The sequence below is a fragment of the Corvus brachyrhynchos genome, unplaced genomic scaffold (assembly GCF_000691975.1).
Source record: "Corvus brachyrhynchos isolate BGI_N302 unplaced genomic scaffold, ASM69197v1 scaffold65, whole genome shotgun sequence".
NCBI lineage: Eukaryota > Metazoa > Chordata > Aves > Passeriformes > Corvidae > Corvus > Corvus brachyrhynchos.
Window position 1 is genome coordinate 2459552 of NW_008238365.1, and position 21310 is coordinate 2480861.

At 51.7% G+C, this 21310-nt stretch overlaps 1 protein-coding gene across 1 annotated transcript in view; it reads right to left on the reverse strand.

Moving 5' to 3' along the window:
• The window catches only part of CSMD2 (CUB and Sushi multiple domains 2), a 304492-nt gene that overhangs the window by 57101 nt on the left and 226081 nt on the right, over window positions 1-21310 (reverse strand). The window contains 10 exon segments of the mRNA XM_017736114.1: window positions 1380-1619; window positions 2353-2469; window positions 5415-5484; window positions 6128-6246; window positions 11209-11313; window positions 12093-12189; window positions 16990-17313; window positions 18242-18345; window positions 20882-20977; window positions 21129-21242. Of these exon segments, the coding sequence (XP_017591603.1) occupies window positions 1380-1619; window positions 2353-2469; window positions 5415-5484; window positions 6128-6246; window positions 11209-11313; window positions 12093-12189; window positions 16990-17313; window positions 18242-18345; window positions 20882-20977; window positions 21129-21242 (1386 nt within the window).

The following is a 21310-nucleotide window of genomic DNA, read 5'->3' on the forward strand; positions in this document are numbered from 1 at the left end:
AGGAATTTCTGCATGGTTGGAAGGGGCTGCCCAGGGAGGTTTGGAGTCCTCATTCCAAGGAAGGACTGGACGTGGCACTCAGTGCTCTGGGATTGGCCACAGGTTGGGCTCGGTGACCTTGGAGAGCTTTTCCAGCCTCAGGGATCCTGGGATTCTGTGCTCCCTCACAGCAAGCAGTTCACCCACCACGTGCTTGGCTCCTTCCTCCTCACACAACAAATGAATGGAAGGAAATAAACCTTGATGAACCTGCCTGGGGGCTGAGGGGACCCACGAGCTCCAGGCCTATCCCCATCCCACTGCCTCGGAATGGAGTCACCTCACACTCCACTTCCAACTGGGAAATCTGCCTCGTTTTCCAACCCAAAGTGGCCAGCCCTGACGAGGGATGGGAGTCAGCTGGTGACCACGTTCCACCTGGCATCCTCTGAATGGAGCACGAGCAGAGGCTTTTCCTGCTGGAGGGACACATTCCCTCCTTCTCACTCCCTGGATCTCCTTCCCAGACCACTCAGCTCCCAGTTGCTCCCTGGTTGTGTTCAGGGTGAAATCCACGAGCTGCCTTTGGCATCCTTTGTCCCTTTGAATTCCCACGTGCCCAGGACAGGAGGGCAGGGAAGGCCAAAAGGTTTTCAGGGAATTTGTGGAGGCAGAGCTGGGGGTCAAGCAGAGCCAAAAATTCATGTTCAAAATAGGGGAGCTGCCCCACGATTCCAGCTGGGGAAAAAGCACCTCCATCCCCCATCACGCCCAAAACTGAGAGCAAAACTCTTTGTTCTAAAAACTTATTTCTCTCCTTTCACCCTCTGAATTCCCACGTGCCCAGGACAGGCGGGCAGGGAAAACCAAAAGGTTTCCAAAGCCAGGAAGGCAGAGCTGGGCCAAAAATTCATGTTCAGAACAGGGGAGCTGCCCAAGGATTCCAGCTGGATAAGAAGGCATCTCCATTCCCCATCACCCCCAAAACTGAGGATTGAAACTGTATTTTAACAACTTCTTCCTCTCCTTCCAGCCCAGCTCTCCGAGCCAGCCCTGTTCTATTCTTTGGCTGCTTCATTATTTACCCAACCCTGCACCAGGCTGAGCTCAGGATGTGCCCGAACTTCAGCAGGGAGGGAAAAGCAGCTCCAACATTCCAAAGCAAACTCCAAGGGCTCTTCCCCTTGCCCACGAGCTTTGCTCGAGGTGACCCTGGCTGGGATTAATTCCAAGGCATTCCACCGTCACGGGGCACTCCGGGAACATTTGTTCCTTGAGCTGGGGGGAACAGATCCCAGCTGCCAGGATGAAGCACGGCCTTCCTGTAACACCTTTCCACTTACTTGGATTACACCCTCATGGAATTAACACAAAGCCCAAAAGCCCTGACTCCCTCCCACCCCCCCGAGGGCAGGATTGTCCCTCCTTACCTTGGTATTCCAGCTTGAAGCCCGGCTTGTTCTGGGAGTGGTCGCTGTGGAAGTACACGGTGGTTTCGTGGGAGGTGGACAGCAGGGAGCCGGGCAGCTCGGCGCCGCTGAAGCGCCCGATGACGCTGCTGGTGTCGTAGGGCCCGTTCCGGATCTCCACAAAGTCGTGGTTGGGCTCCGTGGAGAAGTTCAGGAACTGGATGTGGGCACCTGGAGAGCGGGAAGGAGGAGTTTGGCTCTGAAACTGCACCTGAGCTTTGCACCAACACCAACCCCAGCTCCAGTCCCAGCCCCAGCTCCAACCCCAGCCCCAGCTCCAACCCCAACTCCAACCCCAACTCCAACCCCAGCCCCAGCTCCAGCTCCAGCCCCAGCACTGCCCACCCGCAGATCCCGGGACAGCCTGGGCCCCCAACCCCACCCCCACCCCCAACCCCAGCTCCAGCCCCAGCCCCAGCTCCAACCCCAGCCCCAGCTCCAACCCCAGCTCCAGCTCCAACCCCAGCTCCAGCTCCAACCCCAGCTCCAACCCCAACTCCAACCCCAATCCCAGCTCCAGCCCCAGCTCCAGCTCCAGCCCCAGCACTGCCCACCCGCAGATCCCGGGACAGCCTGGGCACTCAGCAGGACTGTAACTGTCCTGAGGGCACAGAGTGGCTTCAAACTGACACGAAGGAGCTTTGGAGTGGAGATTAGGAAGGAATTGCTCCCTGTGAGGGCGGGGAGGCCCTGGCACAGGGTGCCCAGAGAAGCTGTGGCTGCCCCTGGATCCCTGGCAGTGTCCCAGGCCACGCTGGACGGGGCTGGGAGCACCCTGGGATAGTTTCCCCCGGCAGGAATGGAATGAGATGATCTTTAAGGTTCTTCCCACCCCAAAGCAGTCTGGGATTCTCTCATTTTTCACCCCCTCTCTGTGACAGAACACCAAACCCAGCTCTCTCACCAAACCCCACTGGCAGCAGTATCCTCCACGTGCAGTCCAGGTTGCTGGGGTAATTCCCTGGGAAGCCTGGGCTCAGGAGCACTCCTTCCATCTCCTCTGCTGTTCCTCCACACTGGGCTGGAAAACCAACGAGGTTAATGGTCAGGATCCAGTTACAGGATCCCTTCCAGGATCCCTGAGGGGTCTCTCTGGATGAGGGCCACGGGAAATCAAGGAATTAAAAACTCAGCTGAGAAAAAGGAACCAGCACCAAGTTTCCAGGCACTGCATGGCCACGCCAGGAATGGATGAGCCTTTCTCCTGCCCTTTGGAGATGAAAGGCTGGGCCCAGGGATCCAGTCTGGGCCATCACAGAGGGAGAGCCAGATCTGAGCAGTGAGAGAGGGGATGGAAACCCTGCTCTGCCCACAGACACTGCATCAAATCAGGCACCAGCACCTGCTGGAAACCTCAGGCAGCTCAGAAAGGACTGTGAAAGGAATGAGAGGGAGGTGTCTTTACAAACAAACTGTGGGTCTGCTGGTAGGTAAAACCAGGTACTGAGAGGGGAAAGAAACAAGGGGAGGAACCATAAATTCCTCATGAATTCCACTGATTGACACAGACTGTTACTCACCCAAGGATGTGCTAAATCCCTGGATTTAGAGAAAAGGAAGAGAGACACAAGGAAAAGAGATGGTGGGGGGTACACTTTAGGAAGGGGGTCTGTATTAGGCAATTTGGGGAGTCTGTACCTCTCAAGTACCTCAGCCAATGGGAAAGAGAGAGGGAAATGCGGCCGGGAAATTGGGATAAAAGGAGGCTGCGCCCTCCAGCAACCTGAGAGACCCCAGGGAAATGCCCCATGGCCTCTCCCTTTATTCAAATAAGGTACCAGGGCTCCTCTGTCTCCTTTTTGGACATAAACCTCTGGTGTTTGTGGATTAATTTTCCCGACAACTGCAAAGAAGCTGAGTTTTACTATGGATGCCATGAAGATTTTTTGCCTTTTCTTTTATAGCCTTGTTATCCCTTTTTACAACTCCTGTATTCCCAGTGCTTTTTGCCTCCATTCTTGGCCTTGTTTGTCAAGCTGAGAGACTCAACATTTTAGAAGCTTCGTAGCCAGGGATCAGTGTGTCCCAGAGCCCAAGGTCCTCTCCAGAACACATTCTGTAAACTCAGATAGAACCATCCAGGGGAAGGCTCCTTGGGGAGGGGGGCTCACTCGAGCCTCTCCTTGGGGAATCTTTGATAGATCTGCTAATTAGTAACACCTATAATGTGATACCCGATCTTTTGGGGCATATTCGGCAGGGTGCATCTCGATGCATATGACCTGGACGTGTACAGCTAAGGGTCCTTAAAATAAATCCCAAGGTAAAATCCCTTTTCCCCTTCTAACCCTGTTTGACTCTTGATTTTAAGACCAGGAAAAGGCATCACTATTCTGACTCCAGTTACAGCTTCTTCTTTTCCCTGCTACCTGCCCCACATGCCGATCTCTGGGCAATCAATCAATCAATCAATCAATCCATCCATCACTGATAAATACAGCACAGAGCGTTTCCTCGCTGACTGCAACCATGGCGGCCTAAAAATACATTTACCAAAGGCATCACATGAAATTTCAACACTGACAGCACCTTCTTGTGCTCATCTGGATGACCTCCACCTGCTCCCAGCAGCACCACCCAGCAGAGCCCAGCCAGGTGTTCTCCTAACGCGCTGTGACAGCGAGGCACAGGCTCTTTGTCCGATATCTCATTACGCCCTACTCGCTCCTAACGAGCTTTCTCCCAGAAGATTTCTCTTTCTTTTTCCTCCTAATGGCTCTTTAATAGAAGTGCTTCTGAATTATTGAGAAGCCCAGCAGCTGGAGGAAGTAGACCAGGAGAAAATCAGCACAGCTGCAAACTGTGCTGGGAGCAGAGGCTCTGGACAGGGTTGGGACACAGGACAGAGAGCCCCAGGACGGCCACACCCACAAAGGTGATGGTCACTGCTGGCTGCAGATGTGTTTCTGCCCCTCTGCAGCTGCCTGACCTTTTCCAGGGATGTGAAAAGACAGGCCCAGCTCAAGCAGCCAAAACCCTGCTGGACTGGGAGGCTGGTGCTGATTCAAAGAAGCAAACTTGTGTTTTCCCAGCTTTTGGGATCCTCCTCCATTCTGGGATCTCCCAGCTGAGCCCAAGGGCTTCTGCTTCCACTCAAAGGGGATGGGTCCTTCAGCTCAGTCATTCTCCTGGAAATGTCCCTCTATTTATTCCTGGCCTGCAGATCATCAGATAAAAGAACTGTTGGCTCTTATAATTACTTTAAAGCCAAATGATGTAAGCTGGAACAGCAGGAGCCCGAAATAACTGTTAACTAAAGCTATTAAATGCATAAATGTCTCTCTGAGAGCTGCAAAATGTGCAATATGAATATTAAACATCCACATTTGCTAAAAGCAAATGGCTGCAAATAATAAAAAAAAAAAACCTCCAGCAAGTTCCCTTCATCTCTGGGGCTCTTCTCCTCGGGATCTTCCACAGGGAAAATGGAATGTCCAGTCCTTTCCAGGCCTGAACATCTGAGCAGATCTGAGGATCTGGACAAGTGACCTGTGGTCACCTGCCGGACACCAGAGTGGGGAGAGCAAGTTGGGATCCTGGGAGACACCAGGCCCCAGTGAAAGCAGCAGCTGTAGCGGTATCAAGATACATTCCACAAAAATAAACCCCACAGTAAAGATGGGAAAAAAAATCCTCAACCCATAAAACCAACCTACTCCCAGCACCAGGAAAATTTAGGTTTTCCCTTTTGAACGATTTTGTGTTGAGGGGGATAATTCTGTGTTTCACATTTTGTGCTATAGCCACATCTCAAACATCCAAAACAAAGCACTCCAGGCAGCCCGCGGGGACTTCCCAGGTGCAATTTCCCTGGCAACAAATGGAGATTTTTTTCCCACACTCTCTCCCACACTTGCAGAACCAACCTGAATTTCTCTAAATCAGCTCTTTATCCTTGTTTGGGGTTTTTTTTTTGGGTGGGAAGTGTTGTAAATATCAGCCAGGTAGAAAGAAGTCGAGTCCTACCGATGCAGAGCGGCGGAGGGTAATTCCAGCGGCGCACCGTGCCCGGCATGCAGGAGATGTGGGAGTGGCCCTGCAGGGATGGAAAACAAGACAGGGAGTTTGGGAGTGGATAGAAAACAAGGTGAGGAGCCTGTCCCTGTCCTGGCAGGAAAGAATTCCTTGTAAGGTGGATCTGATCCAGAGGGATGCTCCCAGGTCCCTGTCCCATCCGGGGTGCCAGACAAAGTGATGCCTTGAAGGACCTGGAAATGCAACGACACGCTTTGGAGATCATGTTAGTATGGGAGGTAGCATAAAGGCTGGTCTTTATTGGAGGCTTCCAAGGGAAGATATGGAAAAATATCCACAAAATGCCCAACCCTGCTTGGGGTGAGTACAGTTTTATACATTTAGTGAATTAGCGTAACTGACAAAAATCCCCAGTTAGAGACATAAATGGTGAGGTAATTCGACTCTCTCTGAACACTCCCCCCTCAGATAGGGACTAAACTTCGTGTCTCGAAGAGCTGGTTCCAACCTTGGAAGAACCAAGACAGGACAGGAGCCTTGGACCCCCAGCTTGGAGCTCTGGAATGTGTTTTGTCTTTCTGCCTCGGGAAAAGGGAGGGAAAAGTCTTGGGCCTCGCCAGGGGTACAATAACAGAGATCCAAATCGATGTGTGAAGAATACAGGGAATACAGAAGAGCAGAAATCCTTCTGGCAGCGTTGGTACCTGCAGGGCGTAGCCCGGCTCGCACTGGAAGGACACCACGTCGTTCACCAGGTAACGCTCCCCGATCTTCAGCCCATTCCCAGGAACCGGCGGCTCGGGGCAGCTGGAGAGGCCCACGGCTGTGGAGGGAAGGGAGAGGGGAGCTCAGCGAGTGGGGATGGGGCTGTGCTGGGGGCTGGAGGGATGGGAATGCGCTGTTTGTTTTACCCCATTCCCCTGTTCACCACCACAGACTCTGGGTGGGAAGTCCCAGTGATGCCATGAGGATTTTTGCCTTTTCTTTTATACCCCTGTTATACTTTTTTACGACTTCTGTATTCCTGGTGCTTTTTGCCTCCATTCTTGGACTTGTTTGTCAAGCTGGGAGACTTAAGCATTTTGGAAGCTTCGTGGCTGGGGATCAGTGTGCCCCAGAGCCCAAGGTCCTCTCCAGAGTGCATTCTGTGGACTGGGATGGAGCCATCCAGGGGAAGGTTCCTTGGGGAGGGGGGCTCACTCGAGCCTCTCACTGGGGAATCTTTGATAGATCTGCTAATTAGTAACACCTATAATGAGATACCCAATGTTGGGGGGGAGACACAGAGATCAACTCGGGGTGCATCTCAGTGCGTATGACCTGGACGTGTGCACCTCAGGATCCTTAAAAGAAATCCCAAGGTAAAATCCCTTTTCCCCTTCTAACCGTGTTTGACTCTTGATTTTAAGACCAGGAAAAGGCATCACCATTTCCTTTGGATTCTCCAAGGACAGCCCTGGCTGTGCAGCACTCCCATCACAGGGGTTCCATTCCACCTGGAACACGTTTTTTCACGCACAGAAGTATCACAGACCCACTTGGTGATTTGTGGCCAGAAACATTTTGACTGAGCCCAAGTGATTTGATGGAAGGGACTGACTCTTCCTCCACGGTTCCCAAAAAAACCCATCCACCAGGAACCCTCCCACGTGAGATCCAGCATTTTTTGTCCCTTTACCAGGCAGCACCTGAGGGAGGATGGGAAGGGATGGAGGAGGGAACAACCTCCTGGCAGGGGACCTTGATTGCACCCAATTTGTCCCTTTCTGGGCAGAAGCCACACGGTTCCAATCCCCTTTTCCTCCCGTTTCCCATCCCAGACTGAATTTTCCATGAGCTGCAAGCACGGCTGGTCCTTGACCATGCCTGCACAACAGCCTAGGAAATTTCATCCAATCCCATTTCCATTCCTACATTTACAGCTGGGAATATCCTGCTGCAAACCCAACTAACAACCTGAGACATCACGTGTGGGGTGATGGGCTCTGCTTCCCATATCTTCCTTTCCCTTTCCCTTTCCCTTTCCCTTTCCCCTTCTCCTTTCCCCTTCTCCTTTCCTTTCCTTTCCCTTTCCTTTCCTTTCCTTTCCTTTCCTTTCCTTTCCTTTCCTTTCCTTTCCTTTCCTTTCCTTTCCTTTCCTTTCCTTTTCCTTCCTTTCCTTTCCTTTCCTTTCCTTTCCTTTCCTTTCCTTTCCTTTCCTTTCCTTTCCTTTCCTTTCCTTTCCTTTCCTTTCCTTTCCTTTCCTTTCCTTTCCTTTCCTTTCCTTTCCTTTCCTTTCCTTTCCTTTCCTTTCCTTTCCTTTCCTTTCCTTTCCTTTTTCCCCTTTCCTTTCCTTTTTCCTCTTCCCTTCCCTTTCCTCTTCCCTTCCCCTTCACTTTCCCTTCATTTTTCCCTTTCCTCATCCCCCTCTCCCTCCCACATCTCCCCTCTCCTCTCCCCATCTCCCTTTCCTTCCCACATCTCCCCTCTCCTTCCCACATTTCCTCTCCTTTCCAAATCTCCCCTCTCCATTCATCTCTTTCCTTCCCACATCTCCTTCTCCCTCCTTCATCTCCCTCCTTCTTCCCACCTCTCCCCTCTCCTTCCCACATCTCCTTCTCCCTCCTTCATCTCCCTCCTTCTTCCCACCTCTCCCCTCTCCTTCCCACATCTCCTTCTCCCTCCTTCATCTCCCTCCTTCTTCCCACCTCTCCCCTCTCCTTCCCACATCTCCCTCTCCCTCCCCCATCTCCCTCGTCCCCCTGCACTCCCCAGGGAGCTAAAAGGAACCCTCCCTCCCTCTCTGTGCCGGCAGCTGCCACTCCAAGGTAACCCCTGCATCCCTGCCAGGGCTCCTGCTCTGCTCCAACCCCACTGAGCCCAAGGCAGGGGCAAAATAAAAGAGAGCAGGAGCGAGGAGAGGCTGAGCCTCCTCCTGGAAGCCCAGTCACGCTTCCCAGCGTGTTCCCTCCCTGCTCGTGGATGTGCTGCTTGACCTTCAGAGAGGCAGGGGGGGAAATGGCTTTAAATAACTTCTCATTCACATCAGTGGCTTTCACTCAGTCCCAAATTGTTCCCAGCTTTGGAGCATGCAGAGGTAAGAGCTCAGCTGAGTAACCCAGTGAGGGAGAAACCGGAGTTCTCTTCCCCTGTTTTAGCTCATCTCTCCCAACTTCCTCGCAGAAGGAACACAGAAAAAACCCAGGGCTCAGGGCTGGGAAATTCCAATTGTACAAACAGAGCAGAAATCCCATTATTTCCAGCTGCCCTGGAAATCAACACCTATTAATTTCCTCAGCCAAGGGAACAGACAGGGCTGATAATCCCCAGCCTCATGAAAAACCTGGGCATGATTTTTGCAGGGGTTGCTCGGAGGATTTATTGATTGGAACAGAGGTGCAGAAGAACCAGAGACACAGCGAGAGGATTCCTGCAGCTCCCAGAGCACAGGCTGGGCACATTTTCTCTCCCCAATCCTGTGGTGGCTGTAATCCCGCTGGATTCAATAACGGACAAAGTTTCAGTGTGTAAAGGCAGGAAATCCTGGCAGGTTTGCTGCTGCTTGGCCTCTAAAGCACAGTCCCAGCTGTCATCGCACAGAATCCCACTCTGCTTTGGGTGGGAAGGGTCCTCAATCATCCAATTCCCCCCCTGAGTGGGCAGGGACACTTCCCACGATCCCAGGTTGCTCCAAGCTGGCCTTGGACACTCCCAGGGATGTGGCAGCCACAGCTCCTCGGGCAGAACTCCTGCGGCCACTTTACAGAATGAAATGCGCCATCCAAAAATCCATTTGCAGCCTTGGAACAAAACCAAACCAGCAGAACATGGTTTGGCTGCAGAGCCGTGCTCAGAACCAATTATCAGCCCCACGTCCAGCAGGAACCAGTCCTGCCATGCCCCGAGGAGGACTGGGGACACAGACAGAGCTGTCCCCACGTGTCTCAGCAGCTCAGCAGCACCAGCACAGCTGTGGGACACGGCCAGGCCAGCCTGGGATGAGCCAGGGAGCTGCAGGAGCTCCAGGCTGGCTCCAGCCCTGTCCCACAGGATCCTCAGCACGGAGCAGATGCAGGAAGCTGCTCTTTGTGCTCTTGGATGTGCTGGGCAGAGCTGGCAGTGCCCTCCTGCACCCCCTCCCTGCTGCTGCTGGGCTGTGGCAGCAATTCCAACCTCACACAGCACCAGAGCTGAGAAAATCATGGAATATCCTGATCCACAAGGATCATCCTTCCAACTCCTGGCTCTGGAGGACAACCCCAAAATGTTCAGGTTGGATTTAGGGAAAGGTTCTTCTCCCAGAGGGTGCTGGGCACTGCCCAGGCTCCCCAGGGAATGGGCACGGCCCCGAGGCTGCCAGAGCTCCAGGAATGTTTGGACAGCACTACCAGGGATGCCCAGGGTGGGACTGTTGGACTGGATAATCCTGGTGGATCCTTCCAGCTCAGGATATTCCATGATTGTGGGCCAGTGTTATCCACAGGCTGCTTGCACAGGGAATAGCAGATCCCAGGCAGCCCCTGGATCCCCTCTCCTGATCAGACACCAGGAACCAAAACACAGAGCCAGGGTAGAACAATTTTTGTCATCCCCATCCAAACCTGACAGCCTTTTCCCAAAGGATTCTCTTCCCTGCCACATCTCCCAGCCTCAGTCAGGGTTGTTCTCCCACCCCTGGGGATTTCTTTTTTAAAACACATTCTCTGTCTAAAACCATATTTAACCACGTGCTGGGGTCTGTATTCCCAAAAAAACCTGGCATGAGGCCTGCTGGGAGGAATGTGCTGCCATTGTTGGGATCATTCCTAACCAGGAACCCACTGAAGTGCTCCACACAACCACAGAATTGGGGTTGGAGGGGACCTTAAAGACCTTTTTAAGGTGTTTTTAACCATTAATTTAATTCCAGCCCCCAAAAAAGGGAGAAAGGAGTGGTGCCCACACGACCTCAGAGCTTCCAGAGGTTGTGCCAAGGTGCTTCCCTCAGCTGGAGGCTGGAAAAGGAGCATGGATCAACCCCCATGGAAATGATCCTGTCCAGGGTCTGGACACCTCTGAGCTCAAAGCACAGGAATTCCTGGATCCAGCTCAGAGTGCCCTGGGATGTAGGGATGGGAGGGAGCACATCCAGGTGAGGGAGGGGAACACCCCAAAACCCATCAGGCAGCACCTGAAATATTGCAGCTCATTTTGCACCGCAGAGCACAAACCCACACTGATAACACTGGTAACACTAATAACACTGATAACATTGATAACACTGACAACATTGATAACACTGATAACATCGGTAACACTGATAACATTGATAACACCGAGCTCAGCCTGCGAGGAGAGCCTGCCCAGGGTGTTTGTGCAGCCCCATCCCTGCAGTTTTTCCAAGCTCAGGCTGCATTAAAAATGTGCAAATCAAACTAATCTCCCATCTGACCCTGCTTTCCTCAGCAGGTCCCACGGGATGACCCCTGAGGGCCCTTCCAGCCAGGATTTTTGGGATAAGGACGCATTTCCAGCAGGGAATGCCAAGAGCCTCCCAGCCCCTGGCCAGCAGCACTTCTCCAGCCCAGATCCCAGCCCTGTACCCACGGATTTTTATCACTTTGCCACCATGAGGACACAACGAGGTGCCACCAGAGCACCACGAGGGTCACCCCAGCCCTCTGCTCCATCTTTTCTCCGTTGAACACTCTCTCCCTGAGAGCAGGGCGCCACGGCAGCTCCTTCTCCCACTTCCCCGAGGCAGCAGCCCCATGAACACCTCCCCATCTCCCGGGAGCAGCGGGATCAAGGCTGGAGCTGCTCTTACTTTTGTATTCCAGGTGAAAGCCGGCAGCAGAGACGCTGATGTCGGAGTAGAAATGCAGGTAGAGCTGGTTTGAGGTGCTGTTGAGCAGCGCAGGCACCGTGGTTCCTGGGAAAACAAGAGCAGCACAAAGACAGTGGAGAGGATCCCTCTCCTCCTCGGAGATTGGCGGCAGGAGAGGCTGGGAACAGAAAGTCCTTTCAGCTTAACGAGCTCCTCTCGGTTTTGATCAGGTTCTAATGAGGCCAACTGAGAAATACCCAGGGCCTTTCCAGGGGCTGCTCCTGGATTTCAGCCTGTGGAGCTCCGCCACGGACAGACAAAAAGCATCAAGGGATGGGGAACAGCGTGGGTGGAGCACAGGTCCATGGAAATTCGGATTCCTTCATTCCCTGGAAGCTGCTGCAGCAGCAGGACGAGGCACTTCCATGCCAGCCCCTTCTCCTGCCAGGCTCAGAGCGCTTTGGGCACATTTGTTAAATAAATGAGATTTTGGGCCGCTGTCCTGCCATTTGAAAGCCTCTCAAAGTTCCTGGAGCCCGGCTCATCCCTGCTCTGCTGAAAGCCACAATTCCTCAGCGTCCAAGGCGAAATAAAAGTTTGTTTTGTAACCCTTCAGCCGTCCTGGGGCACATCAGCCAGGTCAGGTCACCCTGCCAGGCGTGGTGGCCTCACATCCCAGCAGAGCTGAGGGAACTCCCATTCCCAGGAATAAAACCCCACTGCTTTTGTGTTTAAGGCTCCCTCTCAACCTTTTCCACAGGCAGACAGGGTTGAAATTCCCAATCCAACAAAGCACACGATTCCCTTTGAATCTATTCCGAGTTTTTGATGGAGTTCAGCTTAATTTTGTGAGGAGAATAAAACTGGGCTCGACTGGCACGTACCAGAGAAGCTCCCCAGCATGGTGGCTGTGTTGTCTGCCCCATCAAACACTTCCAGGGAATCCCAGTTCTGCTCCGTGACAAAACTGATCACCTGGATCTGCAGGGAGAAACAAAATAAATAGAAAAAAAAAAAAAAAAAAACAGCACAACTCCTGCAAAAATGGTAATAAATCAGATTAACAGCAATTAAAGGGTCGCTAATTGAGTTAGTAACACATTCTGGGGGTTCAGCATGGGTAAAACTTGGGAGATTTCTGCTGGGCTTTTCCAGTTATTTTCCCCCAAACTTCCAAACAGGAATGCTGGTTGCTGCTGCTGCTCCAGAGCTGGAGCTGCTCAGCTCATTTACAGCTGCTGACAATCCCAGTCTTTTTATCCTCTGCATGGAGAAATCCCCGAAGACTTTGAACCCTTTCAAATGAGAGCAACCTGAGAGCTAAAATAAACCCCAACCCCCTCACATGAAACAACAGGATTTTAAAAACCCAATCAAGTTCCTGCCTTGTTCCTCAGCTTTCAGAGGCATCACTGAGCTGCTTTTTTGGATTTCACCTTTCCCTGCCATGCCCCGTAAGGTTTGGAGGCCTTAGGAAGTTGCTTGACTCGATTAGCTGGAACATCAACACAAATCCTGGGATGAGAAGCATCTGGAGAGCTGAGAAATCTGCATTTCCACTGAAATCTGCATTTCCACCAAAATCTGCATTTCCACTAAAATCTGCATTTCCACTGAAAAGCAGCTTGTGCACGAGCAAGGATCTCCGTGGACCTGCACAGCTTTGCTTGCCAGGATCACCATGAACATGGATTTTGCCTAAATCCCAAATGCTGGGGGTTCAAAGCACTCAGTGTCCCACGAAAAACCCAAGTTTGGTGAATGGGGTGAGAGCAAGGCAGCAAATCTGAGCAAAACCCAACGGTTTTGGGGACAATCCAGATTGAATCTGCGAGTTCTGGATGAGATTTTTCCAACACTGGCTATCTCAAATTAAACTGCCAGGCAAAAAAAACCCCAGAGGACCCTTAAAGACAAATCAGGAGCATAAATCAGTTGGACAACTTGGCTCCAAACATGGAGAGCGCCGGAAAATTGGGAAAAATGAGCAGTGAGGAGAGTTCAGTGCCCTCAAACCTTGACTACTACACACGGGTGAACTCCCTCCCTTTTTCCCCAAACCTTATTCCCTGATTTTGATGCCATGAAGATTTTTTGCCTTTTCTTTTATACCCCTGTTATACCTTTTTTACAACTCCTGTATTCCCAGTGCTTTTTGCCTCCATTCTTGGACTTGTTTGTCAAGCTGAGAGACTCAACATTTTAGAAGCTTCGTAGCCAGGGATCAGTGTGCCCCAGAGCCCAAGGTGCTCTCCAGAACACATTCTGTAAACTCAGATAGAACCATCCAGGGGAAGGTTCCTTGGGGAGGGGAGCTCACTCGAGCCTCTCCTTGGGGAGGGTTCCTGGGGGGGGGGGGCTCACGCGAGCCTCTCCTTGGGGAATCTTTGATAGATCTGCTAATTAGTAACACCTATAATGAGATACCAGATCTTTTGGTGCATTGTGTCATTTCAATGCTTATGACCTGGACGTGTGCACCTGAGGATCCTTAAAATAAATCCCAAGGTAAAATCCCTTTTCCCCTTCTATCCGTGTTTGACTCTTGATTTTAAGACCAGGAAAAGGCATCAATTTCCTCACCCACCCCAATTCCCCACTTGCCTCTGCCCTGCCGAACATCAAATCAAAAAACCCCTTTCGAAAAGAAACGAATCAAAAAACCCCCCTCGCTTCAGCCATTTAAACCCATTTCCTCCTTGATTTACTCCGGGTAATAAAACCGGCTCTGAAGTTCCTCCCAAGTGTTTTTTTGAGCAGAAAATGAGCGGAGTTCATCCAGCAAATCGCAGTGACCCCCACGGAGCCATCAGTGCTCCCTCTGACCCTTTTTCCCTTTTCCCTGCCTCATTCCACCCCTATTGTGATTTACATTATGGGAAGTGGAGTGACAACGAGCTTTTGTTTGCTCTTACACAGCCTCAATTATTTATTCTCCTCTCTTCCCCTCCCCACTCCAACTTCACGGAATAAACATTTTTAAGGTCCTAATTCTAGTCTGACATGTGGATTCACAAGGGATCTGCATCTATTTACTGCCACGTGCATAAATTAATTCGCTCAGGAACGTTTGCTTCGGGAATGAATAATTCATGGCACAAGTGCCAGCTCCTACCCTGATTACATAAAAATCCTGAGTGCTGCTACCAAGAAAGCTTCAATTTCACCTCCTCCCCTGATTTACAGCTGCTTAGCCTTTAATTGTTGTGCGAAAAGGGGGTGAAGCCATGCTGGAATGAGGAGCTAATAATGGAGAATCCAAAGGAAGGGGGGCCAGGATGGATCCAGCTCCAGCTCCAGGGTCATTCCCTCCCTGGGGGCTGCACCGAGACCCCTCCCTGCAGCTGTTTTAGGTCTTGGGAGCCAAAACTTTTCTCCAAGGGCTTTTTTTTTCTCCCCCTGGAAGTCTCAGGGAAGCTGATGGGTCGTGACCAGGTGACAGCAGATCCCGGTGGAAGTGGAGACCTCAGCACTGCTGGGGGCCCCACAAACACGAGATCAAAGAATTTCAAGGGTTTGGGATGGACTTCAAAGCTCCTCTTGTCCCAAAACCTCTGCCACACCCTCCACTGTCCCAGGTTGCTCCAAGCCCTGTCCAACCTGGCCTTGGACATTCCAGGATTGGAGCATCCACAACCTCCCTGGACAATCTGTTCCACCCCCATAATAAAAAACTTCTTTTTTCACCCCAATTCCCCCTCTTTCGTAGCAGAGGACTGGGTCACACTGAAGGACCATGGTCCTGCTCTTCCCCAAATCCCACCCTAAACCTGGGAACTGAACTGAGAGCCTGGCCAAGGCACAGCACAGCCACAAAATCCACTTTGTTTTGGTTGCTTGCATTCTGTGCCAGCCCCCAAAATTTTGATTTCCCTTGGAAAAGATCCCATCCAACAGGAAAAGGGGTGAAAAATAGAACAACAACAACAAAAAAACCCAACCAGAAAAACCCCCAACCTAACAAAAAACCCAACCAACAAATGGATCCTCCTTCATTTCAGGGGCTTGAAAGTGGCCAAATTCCAGCTGGACAGGAGAGCTTTGGAAAACACTGTTTTAAATGGCTTCAAAACCGAAGGAAAAGGGGGATTTGCAGCACTGGACACAGCAAAAGCCTCAGAGGGTTCAAAATATCACCCCAGGCCTGTGGGGTTTCACTGTGAACCCCCTGGGGCCCATCCCAGAGCCAGGGGCAGGTTTGGGGGTGGGGGCTGAGGGTGACAAATCTCCAGGTGAGAATCTCCAGGTAGGAATTCCTGAGCTGCTGTTGGAATAAACCTGCCCAGAGAAACCCAACAGTGCCAGCAGCTGAGAGCTGCACAGGGAGGGGATCCCTCCAAATCCATCACCAAACACACAGCAGGGAAATCAAAGCACTTCAGGAATGAAAACCTCACAGAGTGGTGGGAAAGAGGAAGAAAAAAATCCCTCAGACAAGTGAGGAATGAATGCTCCTGCTCCAGAATCCACCTCCTGTGTCACCCAGCACGGGGCAGCGTGGGGGCACAGCTCAGGGGGGGCTTTATCTCCTGATGCTGGGATTAATCCTCAGCTCTGCTGCTGCAGAGGGACGATAAAGGCCACAAAACACCTGCAGAGAGCTCCTTTACCTGGAGCTGAGGAGCAGCAGAGCTGTGATTGTGTAAATATCCCACTGCAGCTCTGCTGGGATAACAGATCCTGGGGTGAGCGGCTCTGCCCGTGTGGCTCACACGGCTTTTAACCCTGAATAGTTCATCAGGGTGAAGATCTGCACCCCAAATCCCCCCTTTTAACAATGAATAGCTCATCAGGGTGAAGATCTGCACCCCAAATCCCCCCTTTTAACAATGAATAGCTCATCAGGGTGAACATCTGCACTCCAAATCCCCCCTTTTAACAATGAATAGTTCATCGGGGTGAAGATCCGCACCCCAAATCCCCCCTTTTAACAATGAATAGCTCATCAGGGTGAAGATCTGCACCCCAAATCCCCTCTTTTAATGCTGAATAGTTCATCCGGGTGAAGATCTGCACCCCAAATTCCCCCGGTGTTGTGTCCCACCAGCACAGCCCCACTGCCCTGCCACACACAGGAGGCAAAAATGTGTTTAAATCCATCACTGAATGTCCTGAGCTGGAAGGGATGAAGATCACCCAGCCCAGCCCCTGGTCCTGCACAGACAACCCAACAGCCCCAGGGGTGGGAGAACAACCCTGACTGAGGCTGGGAGACGTGGCAGGGAAGAGAATCCTTTGGGAAAAGGCTGTCAGGTTTGGATGGGGATGACAAAAATTGTTCTACCCTGGCTCTGTGTTTTGGTTCCTGGTGTCTGATCAGGAGAGGGGATCCAGGGGCTGCCTGGGATCTGCTATTCCCTGTGCAAGCAGCCTGTGGATAACACTGGCCCACAATCATGGAATATCCTGAGCTGGAAGGATCCACCAGGATTATCCAGTCCAACAGTCCCACCCTGGGCATCCCTGGTAGTGCTGTCCAAACATTCCTGGAGCTCTGGCAGCCTCGGGGCCGTGCCCATTCCCTGGGGAGCCTGGGCAGTGCCCAGCACCCTCTGGGGGAAGAACCCTTCCCTAAATCCAACCTAAATCCCCCAGGCACAGCTCCAGCCCTTCCCTGAGATCACCAATCAGTCTCTGCCCACTCCTGGCATTAAATGAAGCCCTGATTCCAGAGAATTCCACACCAATCCATCCCTTTCCTACGAGGAGCAGAGACTTCCCAACACGTGGCCTCTCTGGGAGCAGCAGAGCCCGAGTGTCCCCCCTCTGTCCCAGCTGTACCTGGATCCCTGCTCCCTCGGGGACCGTGATCTTCCACACGCAGTTGAGGCTGTTCAGGTAGGGCTCGGGGAAGCCGGGGGACAGGATGGTTCCCTTCCGCTCCGTCAGGTTCCCCCCGCAGGGCACTGCAAGGAGGAAAGCGCCGTTGGAAAGGGAAGGAATTGGCTTTGTGCTAAAAACGTTGTTCAAATGAGGAGAAATCAAGAAGTGGTTGTGATTTAAGGGTGAGATTTGTAGGAATGATCCTGGTTTTAGTAATTTTTGGGCAACTTTTGGCACATTTCTTGGGAGTGGGGAACACACAGGGCTGATCTTCAGGAGCTGCTGATTTATTCAAGATGCTTGTCCCAGATCTCACAGTGAGTATTGGGTGAAAATGTCAATTCCCTGGAATTTGGGGTTAAACTCTTCTTATTCAGGCTGGGCTTTGTATTGTATCTGATAATCATGCAATGGTTTGGGTGGGAAGGGACCTTAAAGATCACCAAGTCCTTTCACCCAGACACCTTCCACTATCCCAGATTGTTCCAATCCCCATCCAACCTGGCCTTGGGACACTTCCAGGGATTCAGGGGCAGCCACAACCTCCCTGGGCAGAATTGCAAGAGGTTTTAAAGAAGATTTTTACATTTCATTAATGCTTTGTTTTGCTGTTGATTTTTTCATAGAACCATGGAATACCCCGAGCTGGAAGAGACCCACAAGGATCACCAACATCCAGCTCTTGGACACTTCCAGGACAAGAGACCCACAAGGATCACCAACACCCAGCTCTTGGACACTTCCAGGACAAGAGACCCACAAGGATCACCAACACCCAGCTCTTGGACACTTCCAGGACAAGAGACCCACAAGGACCACCAACCCCCAGCTCTTGGACACTTCCAGGACAAGAGACCCACAAGGACCACCAACCCCCAGCTCTTGGACACTTCCAGGACAAGAGACCCACAAGGATCACCAACACCCAGCTCTTGGACACTTCCAGGACAAGAGACCCACAAGGATCACCAACACCCAGCTCTTGGACACTTCCAGGACAAGAGACCCACAAGGATCACCAACACCCAGCTCTTGGACACTTCCAGGACAAGAGACCCACAAGGATCACCAACACCCAGCTCTTGGACACTTCCAGGACAAGAGACCCACAAGGATCACCAACACCCAGCTCTTGGACACTTCCAGGACAAGAGACCCACAAGGATCACCAACACCCAGCTCTTGGACACTTCCAGGACAAGAGACCCACAAGGATCACCAACACCCAGCTCTTGGACACTTCCAGGACAAGAGACCCACAAGGATCACCAACACCCACGGAGCTGCACTGCGTGGCGCTGGTGCGGGGCACGGCTGCCAGGGAGCAGGGGAATGGAGACACAACAGCGTTAGAGGGAACGTTTTGGGAGTGCCAGCTGTCGGAGTAAAGCTCTGTCGGTTTTACATTGAAATCCCCAAGTATCTGCAAGACTTTTTGCTGAATGCAAACATGGCCATTGACCGATTGCACCTAAACCCCAAGGAGGGGCTGAATCCAAGCACGGCCATTGATTGTTCCTGAACCCCAAAGAGGGGCTGATTCCAAACTTGACCATTTCCCAGTTATACCTAAAGCCCCAGCGTAGCTAAATCACAACGAGGGGATGAACCCAAGCATAGTCACGGCCTGATTTTATCTAAGCCCCCAAGGTTGGCTGAGTCCAGGCTTGACCATTGACTAAACTCCAAAGTATCTGAATCCCAAAGAGGGACTGAGTCCAAACACGGCCATTGACTGGTTGTTCCTAAATCCCAAGGTATCTAAACCTCAAAGAGGGGCTGAATCCAAACATGAGCAGTGACTGATTATACCTAAATTCCAAAGATTGGCTGAATCCAAGGATAACCACTGACTGATTGCACCTAAATCCCAAAGTATCTAAATCCCAAAGAGGGGCCGAATCCAAACTTGACCATTGACTGATCACTCCTAAACCCCAAAGTATCTAAATCCCAATGTGGGCCTGAATCCAAGCATGACCATTGATAATTCCTAAACCCCAAGGATTGGCTGAATCCAAGCATGACCATTGATAATTCCTAAACCCCGAGGATTGGCTGAATCCAAGCATGACCACTGATAATTCCCAAATCCCAAAGAGGGGCTGAGGCTAAACATGGCCATTGACTGATGATATGTAAACCCCGAACTATCCGAACCCCAAAGAGGGGCTGAATCCAAACGTGACCATCTCCAGTTATACCTAAACCCAAAAGTATCTCAATCTCAGAGGGGCTGAATCCAGGCATGGCCACTGTCTGATTGTACCTAAATCCCAAAAATTGGTCAAATCCAAGCATAACCATTGACTGATTGTACCTAAATCCCAAAGACTGGTTGGATCCAGGTATGACGATTAACTGATTATTCCTAAACCCCAGAGAGGGGCTGAATCCAAGCACGACCACTGTGAAGGAAGAACATTTCACTCCCAGTCCTGTCAGATCAAGTGATCCAAGCTCAAGTGGTTCCATGCCACACCGAGGTGGCACTTGGTGACATGGCGGGGTGGGCACGGGGGCACCTGGGTGAAGGTTGGGACCGAAGATCTTGGAGATCTTTTCCAACCTTGATGATTTAATTATTCTCTACTGGAAAAGAAAAGCAGCTGGGATATCCAGAACCTGCTGCCTCCCTGCAGAGAATTCATCATCACATTAAAAGGTTGTTTTGACTCAGGGAAACCAAAGGGTTTGGCAGTGACTTCCCAAAACGTGGGTTTGTCACCCAGTGCAGGAGCCTCCATGGGGAACCCCTTGGGTTCCTCAGCTCCCTGGGCCTCACGGCCATGAAGGAACAGCAACTGGAAAAAATCTTTGGAAAAGAGGAAAAAGGGGGATTTAAGTTGTGATGTTGCCGAAATTGTTGATATTCCTGTTGAGTACTGACAGCCAAAGCAAGGAATGAGTCTGGCAGGTAAGTGAGGAGAAAAACTCACCAAAAAAAAGAGTCCATTGCCAAGGAAGAAGTCAATTAATATTTTCCTCTGAGTTGCTTTAAATTTATGAGTGCTGAGCTAATTAGAGTCTGGCCAGGCAGGTCCCAATTAGGGCTCTTTTCCTCTCGCTTCCCATGCAGCTCTTCAGAGGGAGGAGGAAACCTTCCCAGATTTCATCCAAACCTTTGCTCTGCTGAGCTCTTTGAAGATTCCAATCACCACCACGGCCGTTTCACACTCATTAGGCAGGAACTCAAGAGAACAGATCCTAAAGACTCCAAAATCCAAACCATGCTTCGTTTCACCCCTGGAGAAGGTTCAGGTCATGCCAGTGTCTGTCCCCTCTTTGCAGCAAAAGCTTGGATGTTCCCACAGATAACTCCAAGGAGCACATGGGTGAGAAATCCCTTCTGTTTTCCCACTGTTCCGTGCATCATTTTCTATTTATTCCCATAAAATCCCCGAGCTGTGCTCACCCAGTGCAGCACAAAGCTGTTACTGAGGGGATCAAGGGGCAGGAGTGTGAGAGCCCCGAGGCTGTGACACGCACAGAGGGAGGATTTCCGAGCTGCCAGATGGGATTTCAGCTGCTTACACCCAGCAAAGTGCTGAAAACGCCACTGGGAAGAATTGCTGCGGGATAAATCTCCAAATTCCCTGCGTGACTCCGGGCACGACGGGGCTGATGCTAATCCTGGGATGTGCAGGGTTGAGGCTGAGTGGGAATGAAAGGGCTGAATACGAAGTAGCCACAGCAGCCAGCCAGCCCTGCCAGAGCTCTGCTCCCTAAGGAATCCTAATTCCCTGTGACACTCCCTGCTCAGAACCCCCAGACACCAAAAGCAGCTCCAGACACTCAGGACACCCCTGGGAGCGACCCGAGGACACTTCCAGAACACACCTGAACTCACCTTGGTAGACAAAGTGGAAGCCTTTGGCTGTGGATTGACCCTTGGAGCTGAATTTGATGAGGATCTGGTTGGTGGTGGCCAACGGCAAAGATTCCCCTGGATGGGGAGAACGGAAAACGGGAGACACAGAGGTGACGGAATTAGCAACGCACACGGAGCAGGTGCTGGGTGTCAGCTGTGACAAAGCTGCTTTTCCCAGCAGGGCCAGGGCCAGGGCCAGGGCCAGGGCCAGGGAGCAGCCCCGTACCTGTGTGGGAGCCCGAGAGGGAGCTGAGCAGGCGCGAGTGCTGCGTGGGGCCATCGTGCACCTCCACCACGTCATTGAGCGCCGTCTGGAAAAAGGCGAACTGCCCGAAGAGCACTGCGGGGACAGGGAGGGGGACAGGGAGGGGGACAGGACCAGATAGGGGGGTGGGACCGGCCCACGCT